Here is a 24,258-nt window from a genome sequence, read left to right as displayed (position 1 = left end):
AAATGAAAATACTAGGGTTGAGAGAATGTAAGTAATTTGCCCAGGGTCACACCATGTTGGCAGAAACAGGACTTAGGCCAGAGTCCAACCACAGAATCTGATTCTCTTACAGATTTTAAAACTGTTCGTGAGAAGGAAATTCTGTAAAGTCAACAAACTGAGATATTTGACAAAGGGAACTTCGTCCCACCGAGTCCAGAGTTATAATCTAACTTATCTTTATAAAACATATCTTAATCGTAATTACAAAATTAGATGTGTAGTTGTGTTTCACTCCTGCTCTCCCTCCAGGCACAGGTATCATGAGGCTTACCCTTGAGCTATATCCACAATCACCAAGCCCAGTGCCTACACACAACACCTGAACCAGCAAGACTACTTCAAGGATGAAAAAAGAACAAATGAATGTGCCCAAGAATACACAATGCATCTGTTTACATATCAAGTACTACCATAAATAGAAATTGTATTCATATGTGGATACATGTTTGTTTGTGTGTGCATATACATCATTTCTTAAATGAATGTAGATTATTCTGATCAACAACTAATAAAATTTAAACATATGAACCTGATGACATTTCTCTAAACTAGGTGTGATTATCATCCCAGAACTAATAAATGGATTCTGCTGAGGCCTATCTGGCTCCATTGCCTAAGTGCCTATCCATTATGCTGAGAGAATTTTTTTACATAGAGTTCTGTAATTCAAAATCCCAACATCACTTTCAGTGGAATCTGACAAGTAGTTCTTAAGCTATCTGGAAGGAAAAAATTTATAGGATTTGCTCTGACAAAAACTATGGAACTGGCCCAGGAGTATATATGTTGAAAGAAATCAACAGAACATGAGACAAATTCCTATACACATGGAAATTTATTTCATTATTCAGTCAAGATTTTACACTGGGAGCTGGGCATGGTGGCGCACGCCTGTAATCACAGCAGGTTGGGAGGCTGAGGCAGGAGGATTGAAGCCTCAGCAATTTAGCAAGGCACTTAGCAACTCAGCAAGACCTATGTCTAAATAAAATATTTAAAAAGGGCTGGGGATGTGGCTCAGTGGTTAAATATCCCTGAGTTAATCTCCAGTACAAAAAAAAAGATTTTACACTGGGAAGAGAATAATAAATTATGTAACAAATGATGCTAAGGAAATTGATCATTTATTGGGGCACAAATAAAAGTACATCCACATACAAATTTCCAGATAGATTAAAGAGAAATATTATAGATGAATTTAAGGGAAGTTTTTTTACAATATTGGAATATGGCTTGAGGGTGTAGCTCAGGTTACGTGCAAGGCCCTAGGTTCAACTCTAGAATCAAAAACAAGAAAAGAAATAGACACAGTCTTGGGGCTGGGATTATGGCTCAGCGGTAGAGCACTCACCTCGCACATGCAAGGTCCTGGGTTCAATCCTCAGCACCATATAAAAATAAATAAATAAATAGAAGTTATTGTGTACAACTGTAAAAAAAAATATATTTAAAAAAGAAAGAAATAGACATAATCTTTCAGGCAAGACACAAGAACCATGGGCTGGGGATGTGGCTCAAGCAGTAGCGCGCTCGCCTGGCATGCGTGCGGCCCGGGTTCGATCCTCAGCACCACATACAAACAAAGATGCTGTGCCTGCCGAAAAACTAAAAAATAAATATTAAAAAAATTATCTCTCTCAAAAAAAAAAAAAAAAGACACAAGAACCAAAAACCATAAAGAAAAGCATCAATAAGAAATAGGAATTGGTTGGGGAGGTGGCTCAAGCGGTAGTGCGCTCACCTGGCATGCATGCGGCCCGTGTTTGATCCTCAACACCACATACAAACAAAGATGTTGTGTCTGCTGAAAACTAAAAAATAAATATTAAAAAAAAAAAAAAAAGAAAGAAAAGAAATAGGAATAGGAATGGTGGTGCATGCCTACAATCCCAGCAAGTCAGAAGGCTAAGACAGGAAGAATGCAGGTTACAGGTTAGCCTCAGCAACTTAGTAAGACCCTGTCTCAAAAAAAAATGTATAAATAAATAAAAAGGCTGTGTGTGTAGTTCAGTGGTAAAGTACCCCTGGATTCAATCCCCAGTACCAAAAACAAAAGAGACAATCAAAAAGAATACAGATATGGGCTGGGGATGTGGCTCAAGCGGTAGCGCGCTCGCCTGGCATGTGTGCTGCCCGGGTTCGATCCTCAGCACCACATACAAACAAAGATGTTGTGTCCGCCGAGAACTAAAAAATAAATATTAAAAAATTCTCTCTAAAAAAAAAAAAAAAAAAAGAATACAGATAAAAGCAATGATGTGCACACTTCACAGTACACTGAAGAAATCCAATAGCCAACAATTTGGAAATGTTCACTTAAAATGTAATATTACTTTGGCCCATATAGTTGGCAAAAAAAATTGTAAGATTGTTAATAATGGTCAATGCTTAGACTGGTACCAGAGTTTTGAAAGGTACTATTTAGGTTCATGGACAGAGCCTCAGTGTTGCCTAGACTGCAGAAGAGGATGACCACCACTCCAAACTGTAAGAAGTTTCTCCAGGTGTGTTTTAAGGAAATGGAGTTCACCCATGAATATATTGAAACAATGAAATAGTTCCTGGAGAAAATGGGAAGGGTTGTGTCTGAAGGGCTCAGTCAAGCACACCACTTTCTTAGCAACTAAACTGAATGTAAAGTTTTCAGTTGCTACTATAGATAATGAGCATAAGCATTCGCTGACCAAGGCTCCAATCAGAAAATTTCCATGTGACCACATCTGGGAGTATCCCAAAAGCCAGGCAGTGCTCAGGGCACTAAAGCTGAAGATCACCAAGGGGATTCTGCTGTTGTTATTAACCCAATCACTTGCCAACATGGCAACAGACTCCAGTCTCCAGTAAGAAACTAGCACATGATCTGAAAGCAACTTTGTGTCTCCATCCCTCAACTGGAGCCATACAAAGGAAAGCTAAAACCAGGGAGCAATCTAATGAAAATAAATCTCTGAATGAACATATAAAGAGTTAGCCTATAAGAAAACAAAATTACCTTATTTCCAGACCAGGGAAGGGTAATGGAAGAAACACTAGCAAAAACAAAAGGAGCAAGCAAAGGTCTTGGGAGTTTGGAGGGGCCTCATTATGGTTAAAGGTGAATCTTTTTTTTTTTTAAACATCCTATAAATATCTATTTATTCTGAATTTGTTTTCCTTTTGTAAATGTTTTATACTGTCTTCCCCACTTTAGTCAAAAGATCTGTTTGTTTTGTTTTGTTTTGTTTTTGTACTAGGGACTGAACCCAGGGGCACTTAACCACTGAGCCACATCCCCAGCCCTATTTTGTATTTTATTTAAAGACAGTGTTTCACTGAGTTGCTTCAGGCCTCACAAAATTGCTGAAGCTGGCTTTGAACTCCAGATCCAATCCTCCTGTGTCAGCCTCCCAGGCCACTGGGATTACAGTTGTGAGTCACCACACCCAGCTTAGTCAAAAGATCTTTTCCTAATTTTGTCCATAATTGTTATAGCATCTGTGGGTTATTTATGTGCAATGGTTCTGAAAAAAAAAAAAGTATCACCTTAAAGCTAATACATTCTTTGGAATGGCTTTCATCTAAGTCCTTGTACAACTCAGTTCTAATGAGACCCATTTCTAGAGATTCTTAACCTCAAGTTGTTTTACAAATCAGATCCTTTTGCACAGAGTGTATGCAAGCAATATTCTCAGTCTCCAGACAACTTTTAGGAAATTTTTATTTAGAATTAATTCAAGGGCTGGGGATATAGCTCAGTTGGTAGAGTGCTTGCCTCACATGCACAAAGCCCTGGGTTCAATCCCAAGCACCACAAAAAAAAAAAAAAAAAAAAAAAAAAGAATTAATTTAAACTCATAGAAAAGTTGCCAGAATAAGATTAGAGCAAAGAACACCTGTATACAATTTATACAGATTTATTTATCATTAACATTTTATCCTATTTGTTTTATAATCTCTTACTCCCTCTCCTCAATCCACTTCCCTTTACCTTCCACCCTACCTAGCTTTTCTTTCTGAACCATTTAAGAATAAACTGCAAACACTGCAGGACTTTGACCCTAAATACTTCAGGGTATGTTTCCTAAAAACAAGGATATTCTCTCACATAACCCAAGTATGGTCGTTCACTTCTATATATTAAACTATTTTACATTTCTACCCAATTCTATCCAATTTGGTAAACTGACCCAAGAATACTCTTCCTAGCATTTTTTTCTCTTACACAACAAGATCTGGTCTAGAGTCAGCTATTGCATTTAGCTGTCATGTCTCTTTAACCTTTTTTAATCATTTAATCATTCTCAAAGCCTTTATCTTTTATAACACTGACAACTTTAGAGAATATAGCCCTGCTCTCTTTTTTATAAACTTCCTCAATTAAAGTTTCTGATGGCCAGGCAGGTGTGAGGGGCACATGCCTGTAATCTCAAGGGCTTGGAAGGCTAATACAGGAGGATCACGAGTTCAAAACCAGCCTCAGCAATGGCAAGTTGCTAAGCAACTCAGTGAGACCCTGTCTCTAAATAAAATACAAAACAGGACTAGGGATATGACTCAGTAGTTGAGCCCCTGAGTTCAATACCTGATACCAAAAATATAAACAAATAAATATAAAAAGGGGCTGGGATGTGACTCAGTGGTTAATTGCCCCTGGGTTCAATCCCTAGTACAAAAAAAAAAAGTTTCTCTGATGTATCCTTGTGAATAATCAGGTTAGACTACTACATAAGGGGCATTGTGTCCTTCTCAGGAGATTTATCTCTGGAGACAGATGTTCATCCACCTGTTCAGTGATGTTAATTTTGATCACATGGTATGGAGTTTCCCATTTCTGCAACAGTTACTATTTTTATCTATTACTAAGGAGCCTGTGATGAGATAGTACAAGACCAAGTAAGATATCATGCTCCTCACCTAGATTCAGCTAGGATGATGCCTTCCTGAATCAATGGTGACAGTTAAAAACTAAGTTTTCAACTTCAGCACTCCCTCCATTCCTTCCACTCTGCCTTTGGCATTCTACTAAAACAAAAACCCTGTTTCCCCCATTATATATAATTACTAAATATTCATATAGTTATTTGTCATAAATATGGATTCAAGGGTTCCTATTATTTTCAATGCTCTACTATACACTATTGCCCTTAATTATTACAGTACTCAATTTGTCCCCAGGATAATTTTTAAATTCTCAATTTACTCCCTCTGAGAAATGTTCTAATATCTAGAACTTGTTTATTATGAGAATTCATATTGTGAGAATTCTTAACCTTATATGGTTAAGGCATATCTAAACTTTAGCAATAAAACTCACTTATTTTTCCAATTCTCTTAATGAAAACTGAGCTATACAGCCACTGACTTCCATATTTGATGCTCTAATGTATATTCTAAAATAAACCTTATTAAAATGAGGATATTAAGGGTTTGCTTGAGTTGCTATTGTCTGAAGTTTGAGTTTCATTATTAATCCTTAGCTGATTTCTTAAATCATTATTCTAAATGTTTGAGAATGAATTAGGTTCTACCTATTATGAGATACCTGTGTGAGTTTCAGAGAGCTGGGGCCATTTTCCTGTCTCATTCTGACTACTTCTGCTGTCTAACAGAGGTAATAAAACTGAGGTTATTTCAGAAGCATTCCAGTGTCCACTCTCTCACTTGACATATATAGAGATATAAATATAGATATAGATATAGATATATAGACATAGATATATAAAAGGCAGTGGCAGAAAAGCTTCTTGACTCTGGCACCCCATCCCTGGATCATTAACTACTGCAGAACACTGTGAACTCCAAGTCCTCATTATCGTTTGTATCTGGAATGGCCACCAAATTTCCCCCATGTGTTCAAGGCTTGGTCACCTGCTGATAGTACTGGTAAGGAGGTTGGGAAACTTTTAGAAGATGGAGTCTTTGGAAAGAAGATTAGTATTGGGACATGCTCTTGAAGAAGATATTGGGACCCTGGTGTGTGTGTGTTTCCTTCCTAGCTGTCATGAGAAGAGCAGTTTTCTTAGTGACTAGAGTAAGGTAATTACTCCCACAAGTTCTTGGCATGATGTTCTTGTGCTGCTACAGGCCCAAAATCACAGTGTCAAGCAACCATGGACTAAAATCTCTGAAACTGTGAGTCTAAATAACCTTTCTCTCCTTTTAAGTTGTTTATAGGTATTATATTTTGTCACATCCACAGAAAGCTAACACAGACCTAGAATCATCAGCCACAAAATACAGGCATCTCCCCAAGTGGGCCAATTCTGTATGGGACTGGCAGCCATTCCTGAATACCAGCCTAGAACCAAGCACTCCTACAGCAGCATGTTCCCTTTCTTAAATTCTTCTTCCTTAAACTACAGACAGCAATATGCTTCCTGCAACTGAAACTTGACAGACCAAGAGAGAGATGCCAGATAAATAAGAGCATACAGATAGTGATCATAGCTGAGAGGAAACAAACAGGATATAAAGTGCAGAAAAGAGAAAGTCTGCTTGGAAGATGGGACCTAAAGACAGCCTCACTCTGTACTTGACCTTCATAGTAAGGACAGGAAGTTGGGAAGATGGACATGAGTCAGCAGGCCAAAAGTACCCAAGCAAGATCACTGTGGTGGGAAGGAATTTGGAATGTTCAGGAAATTGAATGGGAGCTAGGGAAACTACAGTAGAAACAGGAGGAAGGTTGGGAGACAAACTGAGGAAGAAGGCAAAAGCCAGACTATGCAGGTCACAGGAAGGAAGGAGCATGGGTTTTCTTCTAAATGCTATGGATAGCCACTAAAAAGCTACCAACAGGAGAATAATATGTAATTAACATCTAAAAAAACCACTAGGGCTGCAGAGTAGACAGCAGATTGCTGAGGGCAGAGAGGAAGCAGGAGGCTCTCCCAGAGGAGTGAGATGAAGAGAAAACTATGGTATGGGACCCGGGAGGTGGCAAAAGGTGTGAAAAAAGGGAACTGGAATGGAGTCATGTTCATGAGGAGGACTCACCAAGACTAACTGATGATAGAAGTGTGTTGGCAGAGGGAAGGGAAAGTTGAGGGGGAACAGATAGAATTAAGGATGAGGCAATGGTTTGCAGGGGGTTAAGCAATGCTGTTTTCTGTTGTACATTACTGTTTTGAATCAGTCTTCAAAGCCCTGTGTTTGCTCCTGAAAATTACAAAAAGAAGGATTGTCTCCAACTGCCATGAAAGAAATGGAAAGCCCTGCAGCCTTCCATAGAGTTCATTAAACATATCACAGGTCCCTCAGTCTTAAAATGTCCAAACCTAATCTACTCCCATGTGAAATCTGCTTCCCGAGCATTAGGACCTCAAGTTCTTACTTGAACTGGGCTTTGTATACTTCAAACAAGGCCCTCTTATCTCAATTAAAATGTAACCTCTTCCACCAGAAACTGTAAAGGAAGGTAATGACAGGAAAACCTTTAGAAGAAAATTACTTCCTAAGCTAGTAGCTGTGCCTTTTAAATTTCAAACATAATTGGCTCTCTGTTTTGACTTTTAGGGTCTTACATCTAAGTAAACTCATCCCTAATTTTGTTTAGGAAGTCAAACTAGGTTTGCCATGGTTTGACAAAGAATTCCAAAAAATCTCAACACTTTCTATCTTGAAAAGTTGTGAAGGGACTGGGGATATAGCTCAGTTGGTAGAGTGCTTGTCTCACATGCACAAGGCCCTGGGTTCAATCCCCAGCTCAAAAAAAAAAAAAAGTGAAAAATAAATAACACATATATTATTATTACTAAATAAGCAAGTTGTTAGAACTGTGAACGTTCAAACAATGCTTTTAAGAGTACTGAATAAAGTATAACCATCCCTATTTTGTGAGTGCTCTTCATTCACCCCAGGTTGCAGGGTACATAGATGTCATTATATTCTGCTCCACTGCATGAGTTAGGAAACTGGCTTGGAGTACCTTGCCCTTGGTTCCCTGGCTTGAGCCAGTACTCCTAAATGACATTTACCATTGTCTGGATTTAAAATAAAAACAAAAACAAAAATCTTACCTTCTTAAAGTTGATTTTAAAATTATTATCAGCAAATAAATATTTAATACCAATATATTCAATATGTCCAGTGAAGCATTTAAAACAATCTAACCATGATTCATGATTCTTTTCCTGTTCTATAAAATCCTTACCATATAAATGCACTTATGAAAAGCAAAATCTATACCTAATTGCTAATCAAATGAATGGCTGTAACTAAGTGTTTATAGTATGACAGGCAGTGAGTAAGGTGCCACAGCATCCAGCAACTCTGAAGAGGGCACTGGAATCCCCATTTGACTAATGAGAAGACTGAAGCTCACAAAGAGGTTAATTAATTTGGCCAAGGTCACGCTGCCAGCAAGAAGCAGAAGTACAATCACGCCTGCTGACCAAGCCTGTCCATGTTATTTCCTCACTTCCACATGCCTTGCTTGGAACAGATACAAGTCTGAAATTCGGGTGTGCTGGTAAAAAGGCTGATTTTGTTTGGTTGGTCTTTTTTGTTTGTTTGTTTTGGTTTTTTGGTTTTTTTGTTTTTGGGGTTTTTGTTTGTTTGTTTGTTTGTTTGGTCCTAGTTGAGACTGGACACAGTGATAGTTCTTTTTACTCAACTAGCAATGGCTTAGAAATGTCAACTGTTTGTGCATCCTTCCAGCGGGAACCTAAACATGTTGGATAAATAGCAAATGTCTTGGGGAATTAACTAGAAAACCAGAGGGGCGGGGGGGCGGGGGGAACATCGATATGAACTACATACACATCTGCTTTCTCACATATGGAACAAATTATTCTCGTGGGCAGGGGTAATGCACAAAGCTCAGCAACCTTCCTTCTGATGATGTCACAATGTGTAAGCCATGTCAACCACTGACCCAAATGCACCCTGCTCTCCAATCTGGCTTACTGATACCTAATACCTGTGCTTTATCCTCATCACCTATTACAGATGACAGATATGGAAAACAGGCCCCAGGGAACTTCCCTTATCTACAATAGTTCCCCTACCTGCCCTCCTGCCAAGTGTGTGGGGAGATGTCTGTGGTAAATTTGGAGATTTTGTCATTGCGGTGGGATAAAATAGAAGTCCAGCCAGAGGAAAGCAGAAGGGAAAATGGGGAAGAGCACAGGAGGAACTGTACCTGGCCCCCACCTATAGCTGAACAGGCTGTTTCCAGTCTAGTAGGCCCCAGGAAACTTCCCTTATCTACCACCGATCCCCTACCCACCATGCTCCCCAGTCCTAAATGAGCCCACCACCAAAATTCCTCCCATGACCCGGCCCTGATAAACCCTATAAAACTCAGGACCTTGTAGCCCATCAACATTTTGTCCTTGAAAATGTGCCCCTCCTGGGCTGGGGATGTGGCTCAAGCGGTAGCGCGCTCGCCTGGCATGCGTGTGGCCTGGGTTCGATCCTCAGCATCACATACAAACAACGATGTTGTATCTGCCGAAAAAACTAAAAAATAAATATTAAAATTCTTTCTCTCTCTCTCTCTCTCTCTCTCTCTCTCTCTCTCTCTCTTCTCTCCTCTTCTCTCTCTCTCTCTCTCTCTCTCTCTTAAAAAAAAAAAAAGAAGAAAGAAAATGTGCCCCTCCTTTGCTTAATAAAGCATTGCTGAATCATTGAGGTCTGTCTCCATTTCTTTTTCTTTTTGTATTCTCTTTCATTTGCTTTCAACAGATGCTCATTTTTTTTATTTCTGCTTGGGAAATCTTATTTTCTCCTGATGATTTTTAAACTAAGCTGAAAGGAAAAGGGCAAAAGGGATCTTTACAGGGTGAAGGAAATGTTCTTAAAATGGACTATGGTGATGGCTACACAACTCTATAAATTTAATAAAATCATAGAACACTTAAAAAGAGTGAACTTTGGGCTGGGGGTGTACCTCAGTAACAGAGTGCTTGCCTAACAAGTGCAAAGTTCAGGGCTCAATTCCTAGCACCACAAAAACAAACCAAAAGAAAAAAAAGAGTGAATTTTATATGTAAATCACATCTGATAATGTGGGAGTTAAGTGTACAGAGGTAATGCTAATGGACTATGCAGGTAAATTGTCCCTGATAAAAGTACTATGTACTATAGGATATTATTATGTACACAGTACATAGGATAAAAGTACTATGCTGTTAGCACTAGAAAAAGTTCCTTTGCTGCTTTGTCTCTAAGGGAGAGGGTTCCTTTCCTGCTGAATTCCAGTTGGACGCCATGGCACAGAAGCCAAAGGGATAGGTAGCCAGGGAAGCTAGCTAGCATCTGGAGGGAAGGAAGGAAGCAGAATCTGGAAGACTGGAAGAGGAAGAATACCTACAGGAGATCTTAAAGGATGAAAAGAATAAGCCAGTTGAGAGAACAGCAGAATGAAAGAATTGGGAAATGACAAAGGACCACCTTTTGGGAAACTGGGCATGAGAAGAGAAACCACAATCACTTCAAAAGAGCAAATGTGAAAAGTCCATGTTAGGAACTCCAGATTGTAGGACTGGATCCAGACCTACTAAGAAATGCTGGCAGTAGGACCCAGTATGTGCATCTTAACAAGCCACCTGCTCCCATCCTGATAATTTTTATACTCATTAAAATGTGAGAACCACTGAACTAGACCCTAATTAAGGCCTTATGTGTTATGCTGCAATGATCACATTTTACCTCAAAGGCAATAAGAAGCTATGGACAAATTTTTAATTTGAGAAACAAGGTAAAAGTGGATTGCTCTGGGGCACAGCAAGAACCTAGAGCTCCCTCAAGAACCCAGGAGTGTTTGCATCTTGTCACCTCCCTTTACCTTTCAGCTTCTTATATTGGGTAACTGCTACAGTTTAAACTGTATCCACCAAAGTTCATGTGCTATAAATTTAATCCCGGATGCAATAGTGTTGAGAGGTGGATCTATTAAGAGTGATAGATTAATGCTAATATTAAATAAGTTATTTATTGCAAGAGTGAAATGTGACAAAAACCAACTCAGCCTCCTCTTTCTCTTACATGCATGCATGCTCTCTCGCATGAGATGACAGGTTAGGATGCAGCAAGATCTTTGCTGGATATAGCCCCTCAGTCTTTACTATCCCAGCCTCTAGAACTGTAAGAAACAAATCTCTATTCATAAATTACCCAGTCTCAGAGGTTCTGTTATAGCAGCACAAAATGGACTAATAGAGTAGTTGAATATAAACATGCTTCTTAGAGATCAGAGTCTCCTATTAACATATAGGTGCTACATAAAAACCCTCTAAGACTGTTTTCAGAGAAACAAGAGATTACAACACCACTTCTGTGTCAGTGGCAAATGCTATTTCCTATACATTACTGACATGATGAGTTTCCCAGCTGATAAGTACTAACACTGTTCAGTTGTAGATGGAGCTAGAATAGATGGCCCTTGAGTCTGTTTACTGTTCTCTTTTGTGTTAAGTGGTTTCTCCTCTCTCTTCAGGAAAGGAAAGCCATAAGGGCTGTATATCTGTAGAATTTACCCAGCTGGAGTCCTGGGGATGAGCCTAAGAGTCAACTGCACCCATCCTACAGGCTCCAACAGTGGAGCAGGACTGTTGTGCAGGACCCTGCATGGGCCAACCTTTATCCAATGCCTGTTCCTTATACTGCTGAGAAAACAGTGCCAAGCAGCAACATAGAGTAGCCTTAACAACCAAGTGCTAAGAGCCAGCATCTGATTCTCAAGTGCCAAGCACTATGTAGACCTTTAATCCACAATAGCCCCATGAAATAGCTTCTATTATCTCCATTTCATAGATGAAGAAACTGAAGACAGATTAAGTAATGTATCCGAGGCTATGCAAGAAACAGCAGAGATTCAAATCCATGTCCATCTGACTCCAGAACTTGCACCACACCACTTTAAAGGATATAACAAATAAATTTCTATTTTTCTCTCTTTTTTAATATATACTAGTCAGTTTTTCATCATTCTGATGAAAATATCTGACAAGAACAACTTATAGTAGGAAAAGTTTATTTTAGCTCATGGTTTCAGAAGTTCATTCCATGGTCAGCCAACTCCATTGCTCTGAGCCTGAGGTGAGGCAGAACATCACGGCAGAAAAGCATGGCAGAGGAAAACTGCACAGTTCATGGCAGCCAGGAAGCAGAGAGGGAAATCCAGGCATCAGGGACAAAATAAAAATCCCCAAGGCAGCCCACCCCACCTTAACTACTTCATCCAGTCACTCCCCACCTGCCTACAATTATTACCCAGCATAGTGGTCCTTTCAAATTATTGATTCATCAAATGGATTAATCCACCAATTAGGTCCCAGCTCTCACAATCTAATCATTTCACTTCTGAACATTCCTGGATTATCTCACATATGAGCTTTCAGGGGACACCCCACATTCAAACCATAATAATATTTAATATTATGGGGCTGGGGATGTGGCTCAAGTGGTAGCGCACTCGTCTGGCATGCGTGCGGCCCGGGTTCGATCCTCAGCACCTCATACAAACAAAGTTGTTGTGTCTGCCGAAAACTAGAAAATGAATATTAAAGAACTCTCTCTCTCTCTCTCTCTCTCTCTCTCTCTCTCTCTCTTTAAAAAAAATATTTAATATTAGTATCATGATAATTAATAATAAATATAAATATATCATAATAATAATAAAGTATTAAGGAAATAAGCAAATTTAATCTATAAGACTTACAACACATCATAAACAAACTTACACATATCCCCAGAAATCTCCTACTCCAGGGGTCAGCAAACTACAAAGGACCTATGGGTATTTCAGCAGTAGGAATCATATAGTTCCAACCTCTCAACTATACCTCTGTAGTACAGAAGCAACCACAGCAACACCTAAACAAATTGGGATGATTATGTCCCCAAAAAATTCTACTTACAAAAACAGCTAGGGTACAGGCTGCATTTGGGCTTCTTATGAAGTTTTCAGGCCCCTGACCTTGGGAAGAGGGCATAAATTTAGAGTCAGAGCATGCGGCTTCTTAACTCTGATTCAGTACCTAAGCCAACTGAGTAACCCAAACTTGTCATTTACTTTCTTTTCTAAAGCATGTATTCCTGCAGATTTTCTTCTCAATTGTCTGTAAATATAAGATAAAATTGTTTTTAACACACCAAAACATTATCTGCAGATTATTCATCAAATTTATAAATAATGAACAGTGATGAGATACCTCAAAGTAAATGCATAAGGGAAAAGGAATACTTTCATGTGCTAGGTATTCTGCAAAACATAATCTGATTTCATTCTTCATAAATGAACAGCATCAAAGAAGTTACATAATGAACCCAAGGTCAGACAACAAGGAAACTAGGACCTGAACCCAGCTGGCTGCTCCCTAAGAAGCTTGATGCTGCTCTGCACAGGAGGTGGCTGGTATTGGTCAATGAATATTTGACAGATGGCTCCGACCAGATGACATATGAAGGCTTCTGGGGATAAGATCCTTAAGTCAAGCCCCACTTTCTTCTCTTCAAGACTCTCTCACTCTCTCCTTATCTATCTTGCCGGCCTCCTCTCAAAAAGAACATGCCGCACTGAGTTTGAAAAATTATGTGAGAATCTGAGGTTTGTTGTTTTTTGTTTTGTTTAAGCTCTGAGTGGAAGGACTGTGTCGTGTATTGAAAAAGTCCAGGAATCCCAGAACTGCAGGCCGCAGTGGCTGGAAGAAGCAGGGTAGGAGCAAAGGAATGCCCAGCACATGCTCAGAAAAATAGTGACTAGTCCTGCTGACCACATGAGTAGCAGGTCCAGTGGGCTCTGGCATGAACTTGAGAATCTATGTGGTGAAATGTAAGCCTCTGGAATTCCTCAAACATGTCTGACCTACTCACTATATTTCAGTTTACAGTCTAGGAACTGAGATTGAGAAAGGGGCAAGTGAAACTACTGAAATGGGATACTGTTATTTCCCTTATCATAAAAAAGAGGGGAGGAGAAAGGAAAAACATTTCCCAAATACAGAATACATACCTCTCCCAACTGTCAAAAACAAAAACAGAGTGGGGTGGCAGGAGGACATCCTTAGATGAACTAGTTTAAAGCCTACCAAAATCTGGCTGGAACACACACCATAGTTTTCCTGCCTAGCCACTTAACTCCCTCATGCCCAATCCTGCAGTCACATGGCCTCATGCTTCATCCATTCCAAACATGTTCCCCCTGCTATTCCCTCTGCCTGGAGAATAGGTGATCTGCTTCCTCAGTACCTGCTGAAATTTCACCCCTTCAACTCTAGATCTAATGTCACCTTCGAGATGATAGATATTAAAGCTGAAAGGAACATTATAGTCAGATAATCAATTTCAACTCCTTCATGTTGCCCATGAGGAAACCAAGGGCCAAAAAGTTAGGGGACCCTTGATGTGACATCCCAGCTGAATGCCCCATAAAAGCTTTTCTTCTTCTCCTTGGAGCACAGGGCTTACAAATGCTCTCTCATGTCCTGTCTAAGTTGTCTATTTATGTTCACATTCCTACCATCTTCTCAAGAGAGGTCAAAAATTATAGCTTACCCATCATAGACTAGTCAATACTTAGTAAGCCTAGCATATACCAGGTCTTCAGTGGGTTCCAATACTCATTCTGCAAATACAACACAGGAAACCCAACTCTCTCCCTACTTTGGTAGGTCTCCCTCCCATCAGCTTCTATGTATTATCATTCAGATACCTAACAGGCCACCTCTCTATATCCCTCCACAACTCAGAATCTTTTTTTTTTTTAATATTTTTTAGTTGTAGTTGGACACAATACCTTTATTTTATTTATTTATTTATTTTTATGAGGTGCTGAGGATCAAACCCAGCACCTCACACGTGCTAAGCTGAGCCACAACCCCAATCCCCACAACTCAGAATCTTAAAGGCACACAATATACTCCACTATGTGGTGTGTAAGACTAAATGCCCTTCCTACCCATGATGGTGAACTTCAGGTGTCAACTTAACTGTACTAAGAGATACCCAGACAACCAACAAAGCTTTATTTCTGGGCATGTCTGTAAAGTAGTTCCAGAAGTGATTGGCTTTTTAATCAGTGGACTGAGTAAGGAAGGTTCACCATCATCAAGCACCATTCTATTGGCTGTGGGCCTAAACAAAACAAAAAGGCAGAGGCAGTGTGAATTTGTTTTTCTCTCTCTCTTTTGGAACTAAGATATCCATCTCTTGCCGGTGGGCATCAGAACTTAAGGTTCTTCATCCCTCAAACTCCAGGACTTATATTAATGGACCCCTCATGTTGTTAGGCCTCCAGTCTCAGACTGAGAGTTATGCCATCAGTTCCCCTGGTTCTGAGGCTTCCAGACTTGGAGTGAGCCATGCTACCAATTTTCCTGGCTCACCAGTTTGTAGTGAGCATACTGTGGGACCTTCTTAGCCTCCAACTCCCTCTTCTATCTAGCTACCTACCTACCTACCTCCCCTATCCTATGGTTCTATCTCTCAAGAACCTTAATATAGTATCCCTCCATCCTCATTTCCTCCCAGCCACCCAAATCACTGTAGGCTATCCCTCAACTTTGTACCTTATCCTGCTATTCCCTCCCTGAAAAACACTTCAAAAGCTCTCCTCATCCCTACATCACTTCTACTTGGCTAACCCTATTCATCCTGTAATACCAGGTTTCTAAGAAATGGCCTCCTCCAGGAAGCTATCCCTGACTCCTTCCCCAAGTGAAGTGCCTTCCTCTTTGCTCCTAAAGCATGCTGGCATCCCTCCTTTTAAGGCTGTCACCCATCTCCCTCTAGACTACAACCTAGGACAAGAGCTCTGCTAGCCTTCCCCCCAACCAGCACAGTATTCAATATATTAATTCAGACAGAATCATTCCCACTAGTTACGAGTTACAATCAAACCCACAAATACACACAATTTATCATTTTACTAAAATATTCAATATGTAGGTCCTATGTGTGTCAGCATAATATGAGCAATACCAAGGGGACATGTCCACAGATCACAGCTAAAAAATTCTTACTACGCTCTCTCTCTCTCTCTCTCTCTCTCTCTCTCTCTCTCTCACACACACACACACACACACACACACACACACAGCCTTTAACTGAAAATGTGAGATGGCATTATGAACTCCCAGGCATTCCACGCTTCAAGAGTCCCTTTAGATCTGGGAATACAGCTCAGTTGGTAGAGTGCTTGCCTTGCATGCACACAAGGCTCTGGGTTCAATTCCCAGCACCACCACCACCCCCAAAAAAAGAATAGATGGGATTTCAAAAGAGATTCAAGACTGAATGTTTCAGCAAAATTGCCTGTTGCTTAACCTGAGCTGGAGTTGAGACTGATAGTAAATTGAGTGTTCCTTCCACTAGCCTGCATTACCAATTTATAAATACCCTTTCTTAACTTTGCTCAAATCCAAACCCTCAAAAACTAACCACTTATGCCCCCTCACTAAGAAAACTCTCATCGAACCACAGGTTTTTCTGCTTGTATCATTCCCCATCCTCTGCACCTACCCAAACCCTTCTCTTCTTCCTTCGGTGACATCATCACCATTCAAGCTTGTGGTTACACAAGGAACTCAGCATTATAATTAAATGGCTCCTCTCTCCCTCCCTGTATCACTGACCCTCAAACTGGGAAACAGGCCACGAAGCCAAGTCCTCTTCCATGTTTTCACTAAATGTCCCTCAAACTGGCCTCTCCTCTTCAACCCCACAGCCTTTGCTCTACTCCAGTCCTCATTATCTCCCAAGTGAACTGTTGCAACAGCCCCTAGTCCCACCTGCTGCCAACTCCACAATCTGCTACATCAACATCACCAGGCTTATCTTTCTAAAATAAACAATCTGATCATATTGCCTGGTTAAAAACCTTCCAGATTCCCATTTTTTAGGATATAGCCCAAAGTCCTTAGCATGGCATTAGATACTGCAGCACGCAATCTGAACCAGGCTTTCAGTTTCCAGGCTCTCCTTCCCACCATGTAGATGCTCTGCTTTCACTGCTACCAACCTCAATGTCTACCAAGGCCTGCACCTTATCCTGCTTTCTGCCTAGCACAATCCTGATCTTCTTTCAGGACCAAGTCCAATGACCTAAACCCTACTCTGACACAAAGATAGAACTAGTTGCTTTGTGTAAGTGTCTTTTGCTAGACAATGCACTCAAGGACAGTAAGTCTTACTCTAGTGTGTATTTTCAGCATCTACAGACTATTGGCATCTAGGAGGTACCCAATGATCATCAGTGGAATGAAAGAATGAATCTGACTCTAAGAAAATTATGGCAATTTTATCAAAACTTCATCCAGACAGGAGTAAGCCTATAATCTCATCTACTCCTCAGGCTAAGGCAGAGGCAGAAAGAGTTAAATGCCAGTATGGGCAATTTAGCCAGGCCTGCCTCAAAAAAAAAAAAAAAAAAAAAAAAAAAAAGCCAAGAGACCAAAACAAAGCCTTCATCTAAACTTTAAAGGGAAAAAATTTCTAGATCAGAATTTGGTTTTAAATATCCTGGACCAAAAAGAGACCTATGAAGCCAGGCATAGTGGCCCATGTCTATAGTCTCAGCTATTTAAAAGGCTGAGGTAAGAGGATTGTTTAAATCCAGGAGTTAGAGATTAGCCTGACAACATAGCAAGACTCTATCTCAAAAAAAGAAAAAAAGAAATTAAAAAGTAAAGCAGTTCATGAAAGCATCTGTCACATAAGCAATTTCTTTCCCTCAGTGTTTCTCCACCTTTCTTCATCATCACTTCCCTAAGGAGTGTTTATATATTTGTTTTCCTAATTGCACCTCCCCATGAAATTTTAATTACATATATATTTTAAACATAAAATTAATAAGTAGAGCTTTTATTCAGAATAGATTCAGAATAGCTAAATAAAAATTGTAAATGTCAAATTCAAAACTTTAAAGATATTAACATTTAACCTTTCAAGAATTTACTAACAATTTAAATGTATCAAATCATATATGCAATTTTCTAATTCATGTAACTATATAATAACACAACCATTTTTTTTTTTTTTTAACAACAATCAAAACCTAACTGGACCATGGCCCACACCTGTTATCCCAGCAGCTTGGAAGGCTGAGGCAGGAAACTTCAAGTTCAAGGCCAGCTTCAAGAACTTAGTTAGGCCCTGTCTCAAAATACAAAATAAAAGGAACTACAGATGTGGCTCAGTAGTAAAGTACTTCAGGTTCAATTCCCAATACCAATTAAAAAAATAAAATTCAAAACCTATTTTAGGGACTAGGAATGTAGCACAGTGGTAGAGCCTTTACCTAGCACACATAAGGCCCTGGATCCAATCCCCAATATCACAAAATACATACATAAATAAAGAATAAAGAATAAGTTATTTTGGTGATCTTTTGGTTTACATGATAAAATAATATTAAATTTAACTAGCTACTAGTTATTCATTCAAGTATGGTCAATATTATCTGTTTCAGCACTTCATATAATTATTGTCAATACTGAAAAGAGAAAATGTTGAATATTTTATAGAATTAAATAAAATAGAAACTATTTTCATTCAACCCTCAAATCTCAAGTCATACATATACACACACCAAAAAAAAAAAAAAAAACTGAGAGCCAGGAGAATATAATGCTAAGTGAAGTAAGCCAATCCCAAAAAAAACAAATGCCAAATGTTTTCTCTGATATAAGGAGGCTGATTCACAGTGGGGTTCAGAGGGGGAGCATGGGAAGATTAGACAAACTGTAGATAGGGCAGAGGGGTAAAAAAGATAGTGTAATGAGATAAACATCACTACCCTAAATACAAGTATGAAGAAGACACAAATGGCGTGAATATACTTTCTACACAAGCAGAGAGATGAAAAATTGTGCTCTATATATGTAATATAAATTGTAATGCATTCTGCTGTCATATAAAACAAATTAGAATAAAAAATTTCTTTAAAAAAGAAAGGTTTGGGGGCTGGGGTTGTGGCTCAGTGGTAGAGTGGTCACCTAGCAAGCACAAGGCACCGGGTTCGATCCTCAGCACCACATAAATGTAAAATAAAGATATTGTATCCACCTAAAGCTTGAGAATAAATATTTAAAAAAAAAAAAAAAGAAAAGTTTTCTTTCTCCAAGTAAATAATTTCTTACTTCTCTTTTATTATGTAAATAGGGAATTCATGTCATGCAAATTAAAAATTAAAGTAAAAATTATTTTAAACAAACAAAAACAAAAAAGAAACTGAGGGCCAAATGTAAGCCACATCCACAATGCAACTGATGGCAGCCAACTAAAGTCACCAATTAAGATATGATCAAGCAACTGATAGAACGTCCTCAATTGGTCCTCTAATGATAGCCATCTGATAATTTGCCAGGAATTTGTTGTATTGACCTTGCACACATCTGTATATTTTCCATGAACTTGATGTCAATGTTGCTCATGTAATACTAAGGAAAAACAGGTGAGAAAAGTGAAAATGTTAAAAGGATTTTGTTGATTGAGCTTTGAAGAACCACAAAACATTATAATATCTAAGATATTTTGTCCCCTTCAAGAATCAAATTTTTGCTCCCATTGAGGATACAAGTCCTAACCTCAGTGCTCCCACTGACTTCCATATTATTAGCCTTTCTCCCAAAACATAAAACCCCCTTCTCCATCCCCTTCAAAACACATACGCGCACACACACATACAAAAGCATAGATTTTTAGAGCTGAGAGAAACTTAAGAGTTCTCTAGCCCAACTATTTTCAGTTGAAGAAACTGAAAGAATCCTTAGAGGTTGACAGACTTGCTCAATCAAGATCACTAGTCACAGGGCTGAGGCTATACCTCAGTGGTAAAGTGCTTGCCTCGCATGTGAGGCACTGGGTTCACGCCTCAGCACCACATAAAAAATAAATAGTTGTAGATATGTTCATCTACAACTAAATAAATATTTTTTTAAAAAAATCACTAGTCTTGGCAGGGTCTGTCTGTCTTGTTCATTGTTGTATCTCCAGGCTAGAACACGGCTTGGCACCTAGGATAATCAGATGTCTCCACATATAAATGACTCAATGACTATGGAGCAAATTAGTCTCCATAAATGTACATATAATAATAGTGAATGACTATGGGGTAAAGAGAGCTGAGAGCCTAGTTTACCTAATTCCAAACAGAATACTTTTCTACTTTCGACTGTGTCCCTTTTTACTTCTCAAGAGTATCATATAATGGTGATAAAAACAGCATTCTTCTTAAGAGAATGAATTTCTTTTTTAAGCATTTAATTATTATCAAATGATAAAGAGAAAATGCTGACTACTTTAACAGAATTAAATAGTAACATGTAAACTTTTATCTAACCCTCAAATTTTAAGTCACACACAAAAACCACTAAGAGCCAGATATAAGCAAGGCAGCTTATAAATAAAATAGCTATTTTCATTTTATACACCCTGAAAATCGAAGAACAGGGTTTTACTCATGAGTATGATGAGTTCTTCGGTCCATTTACGGTTAGAAATCTTTTACCAAAAAAATCAAGAATACTCAGTCTATAGCACCCTACTTCTTACTTCTTACTTGCTCACCCTGCCTTGAGCTATTTTCTGAAGTTTTTTTACATAGGTCATATCTTTCTACCCTGACTGAAAATCCTAAAGAGCCAAGACTGTGTCTTATTTTTCTAAGGCACCTACCAAGTTTGAGCACAGAGCAAATGATCAATAAATGCTTGGTACATTTATACTAACAGATAAAATACAATATGAGGGGCAAAAGTGGATTTGGCATTAACAATGAGTTCTGTTTGTACTTGCTATCTCCTAGGACTAGCACAGTACCTGGCATGTAATAAATAGGAATCCTATAGTTAATGAACAAATTGTTTAACAAAAACTGAGACATTACCAAGCAACATCTTTTCTACAGTCATTCATTCATTCATTCTACAAACATATACCAACTATCTTTGTGCCAGACTCTCTACTGCTCTGAAACCTATTTCCCCCAACAGAGCTAGAGCACTCCCCACCAGTTCACACATTTCAACACTTTGGTTCATCTTGTAGGTAATGAGTACAGCTTGAGTTATCACATGCCTCACTATGCTAGAACAGTCCCAGTTTACATCTATTATTCCAATCTAATTATTAACAGGGTCCTGTCTATAGCGCCATAGTTCCACCCTAAACATAGAAAATCTTTTTGGACAAGCAGCCAAGGATTCAGAAATTTCACTTCAAATTTACTAACTACTCCCAATCTTTCTTCCTTGTTTAAAATATGATTGAACTAAATGATTATATACAGGGAGACAGCTGAGGAGGAACCTGAGATAAACAATTGAGATCATACTGTGGAGAGATTTGCATGCCAGGAACATGGATATTTAATGTAATATACAATCAGGAACCAAAAAACACTGAGGAAGAAATGAATGATGGTCAAAGAACTGTGAAAATGTAAGCAAAGTTCTGGACATCGTGCTGGCCCTCTTCTCTACCAGTTGTGCAAAGGTACTGTAGTTCTGTTTTTGTTGTTAGGCCCACATTTAAAGCATAGTATCGGTTAGTTTTCAGGAGTGTCCAAGCATTAAAGAGATGAACAGAAATCTTATCCCGCCTCCTCCAGGTCATCCACTATTGCATCATTTGAAACCGAAGCCTTCTTAGGCAGCGACTTGTAAAATTCAAGTCAGGTAAAATGGCAGAAGCCGCGGCTGAGGGGCTCTGCAGTTCCTGCGGCTGCCGCAGGAGCCTCAACTTCAACTTCAAGAGCAAGACAGCGCTTTTTCTGGAGCTGGCAAGCGCTGAAAGGAACTGTCAGTAAATCAACAGGTCCTGCGCGCCTGCCGCAGGGCCGCAGAGTGCTCAGCCCCAGGTGCGCAGCGACAAGAAGTGGCTAATTAAATAGTTAAGACCACCGAAGGCCACTGACAGTTCTCAAAGGTCCTTCACTTAAGGAAGTGTCCCGGCACCACAGCAAAAGCAAGAAGCATCACTGCCTGTGGGGGTTAGCTCCTCCGGCAGCCCTGGCCGTTCTGGCAGATGTCCCTCGGCTTCTTTTTCCTCTGGCTGCCCTCTCTTTTCATCGAACGTAAGCCCTTCAGTTCTGCCACCAGGAAACTTCCATAGAAGGCGAGATTCCCAGGTCCAGAACCCCAGAGGGCTAGTGTCAGGACTTCGGGGTCCTACTTTGGAAAGCCCGGGAGTCCAGGGGAAGACTCTGAACAGCTCCGAGCTCCAGGTCCTACGCTCCCGCTCATTCGCACCCACACGTCCCGGGGCCAAACTCGGGGTTCAACATCCCCTTGCCAGCCCACCGCAAGATCCCTCCTGTCCCGAAAGGAAGAGACTGCCAAGGCCAGATGCCCGCACCCAGCCCCCTCCCCTTCCCCTACCTCAGAGCCAGAGCGGGAGCCCGCAGGTCCCCGACCCGGACCCAGGGGGCGGGACCTCAGCCACCCCAAGCGGGGCTCGCCCATCCCTCCCGCGCCCGGGTGCGGGCTCCAGGGGTAGCGCCCGCGTTGCCCATCGCTAGTACCTCATCAGCTTCCAGCTCCACTCGGCTGCCTACAAGCGCCATGTTCCTTTCTCGGCTGCGGCCGCCCAAATACCAAGCAAGAAACTTATAAGGTACTCTATTTCCTCGCTGGGTGCTCAACCAAGGGCTGGTGAGAGAGGAAGGAGCGGGAGGACGCTCCCGCCGACTCCTGGGCGGGGCGCGCACACCGGAGCGCGTGCTTTCCCCGCCCCCGGCGCTGGCGGACCAGCGGAGCATCCATTTCCCGAGCGAACGCCCGACGGCCGCCGTCTCTCCTCTAGCTCCGCCCCTCACATGCATCTCCCCGCCCTCCGCATGCGGAGCAGCCAATCCGGTTCCCGCAACTCGCCTCCGTTCCTCAGCCAGTCACTCTAGTGGGCGGACTCACCCTGCCGAGAGGGCGGCGAATCTGGCCCGGCCTCTGGGAAAGTATCCCAAGGATACCGGCAGCTTTTCCCCTGCGGAGGGCTGGCGCACGCCGGGAGCCTGGAGAGTGCGGAGCTCACACTGCCAAGGTCATGGTGCCCCTGGGGCCCGTGGAAGAGTCTTGGACCTTGGTCTGGTGCCAGTGTGTTTCCCTCGCTCTGTGGGCACTGCGTCTCTCCGATGGTGTCCGCAGGGGACAACCTTGGGTCATCTTATACTGAGAGGCCTCTGACACAAACCTGCCCAGATACTATGTCCAATGCATTCTCTTTTAATGGAGAAACTCTGTTTCCTTCTGTGCATGTTTGAAATTTAAAAAGAAAAAAAAAAACCGGGATAGAGGTTTAAATAACTTACAGCTACTCTGTCTCCCCGCACCCCCAGATTATTCTACCAGTATCCTCAATGATTCCTTTTTTAATTTCAAATCTATGTGAATAATTCGTGCTTGAAAAAGCTCCATGGGGGTAGATACTGTCTTCTTTAAGACCGTTCCTCAGACTTAGAACCATGCCTTGCACATAGTTGACTGTGTTTAGAATTGATTCCTGCTTCTGACCTATAAAACAACTGAACTATTCAATTGGAAAATTAAAAGTATATATTTAGGGTTAGGGGGACGGTTTTAATTGACATACAACAAAGTTCACTAAGTTAAAGGGTGTAATTCCATGACAAATGTTCACAAAACACCCCTCCAATCACAAGGTAGAATATTCCAAAAAGTTCTTGGTGATGCTTTGCAGTCAATTTTCTACCCTTTAATTGATCATTCTTCTGGCACCAGCTTTCCCTTTTCGAGAATTTCATAGAAATTAAATCACACCGTATGTGATCCTTTGTGTCTAGTTTATGAAATGTTATTTAATAGTCATCCAGTAAAAATTATAAAAATGGGGGCTGGGGTTATGGCTCCGTGGTAGAGCGCTTGCCTAGCATGTCTGAGGCACTGGGTTCAAACTTCAGCACCACATAAAAATAAATAAACAAAATAAAGGCATGTATCCATGTGCAACAAAAAAATTCTTTAAAAAATTATAAAAATACTTAATTTAATTGAATACTTACTATATGAGAGACTATATGAAGCCCATTGCATATATTATTTCATCTAGTCTTCATAATCTCATGAAATAGGTGCTATTATTTTACAACAGATAAGTAAAAGGAAGCTCAGAGAGTTAAGTAATTCCCTTGATTAAGTGAGGATGACAGAAGCAGAACTCCAGCAGTCTGACACTAAGGCTGGCTGGTAACCATTGCTCAGTGTTACCTCCAACCACCCTTCCTCTCTTTATCCCTGTTGGTTTCAGCACAGCAGCTGCCTGCACATGTCTATTACACAC

General features: G+C 40.3%; 1 protein-coding gene across 1 annotated transcript in view; it reads right to left on the bottom strand.

Moving 5' to 3' along the window:
• Ttc39b (tetratricopeptide repeat domain 39B) overlaps positions 1-22,625 on the bottom strand; it is a 131,312-nt gene extending 108,687 nt beyond the window's left edge. Inside the window, exon 1 of the mRNA XM_076845961.2 lies at positions 22,487-22,625. Within this exon, the coding sequence (XP_076702076.2) occupies positions 22,487-22,528 (42 nt within the window). The 5' untranslated portion in view covers positions 22,529-22,625. The remainder of the gene's footprint in view (positions 1-22,486) is intronic.
• Positions 22,626-24,258: the final 1,633 nt, after the last annotated feature.

This window comes from Callospermophilus lateralis, chromosome 2 (assembly GCF_048772815.1).
Source record: "Callospermophilus lateralis isolate mCalLat2 chromosome 2, mCalLat2.hap1, whole genome shotgun sequence".
Taxonomy (NCBI): domain Eukaryota; kingdom Metazoa; phylum Chordata; class Mammalia; order Rodentia; family Sciuridae; genus Callospermophilus; species Callospermophilus lateralis.
Note: the sequence above shows the minus strand (reverse complement) of the source record. Positions and strands in the feature narration are given on the sequence as shown.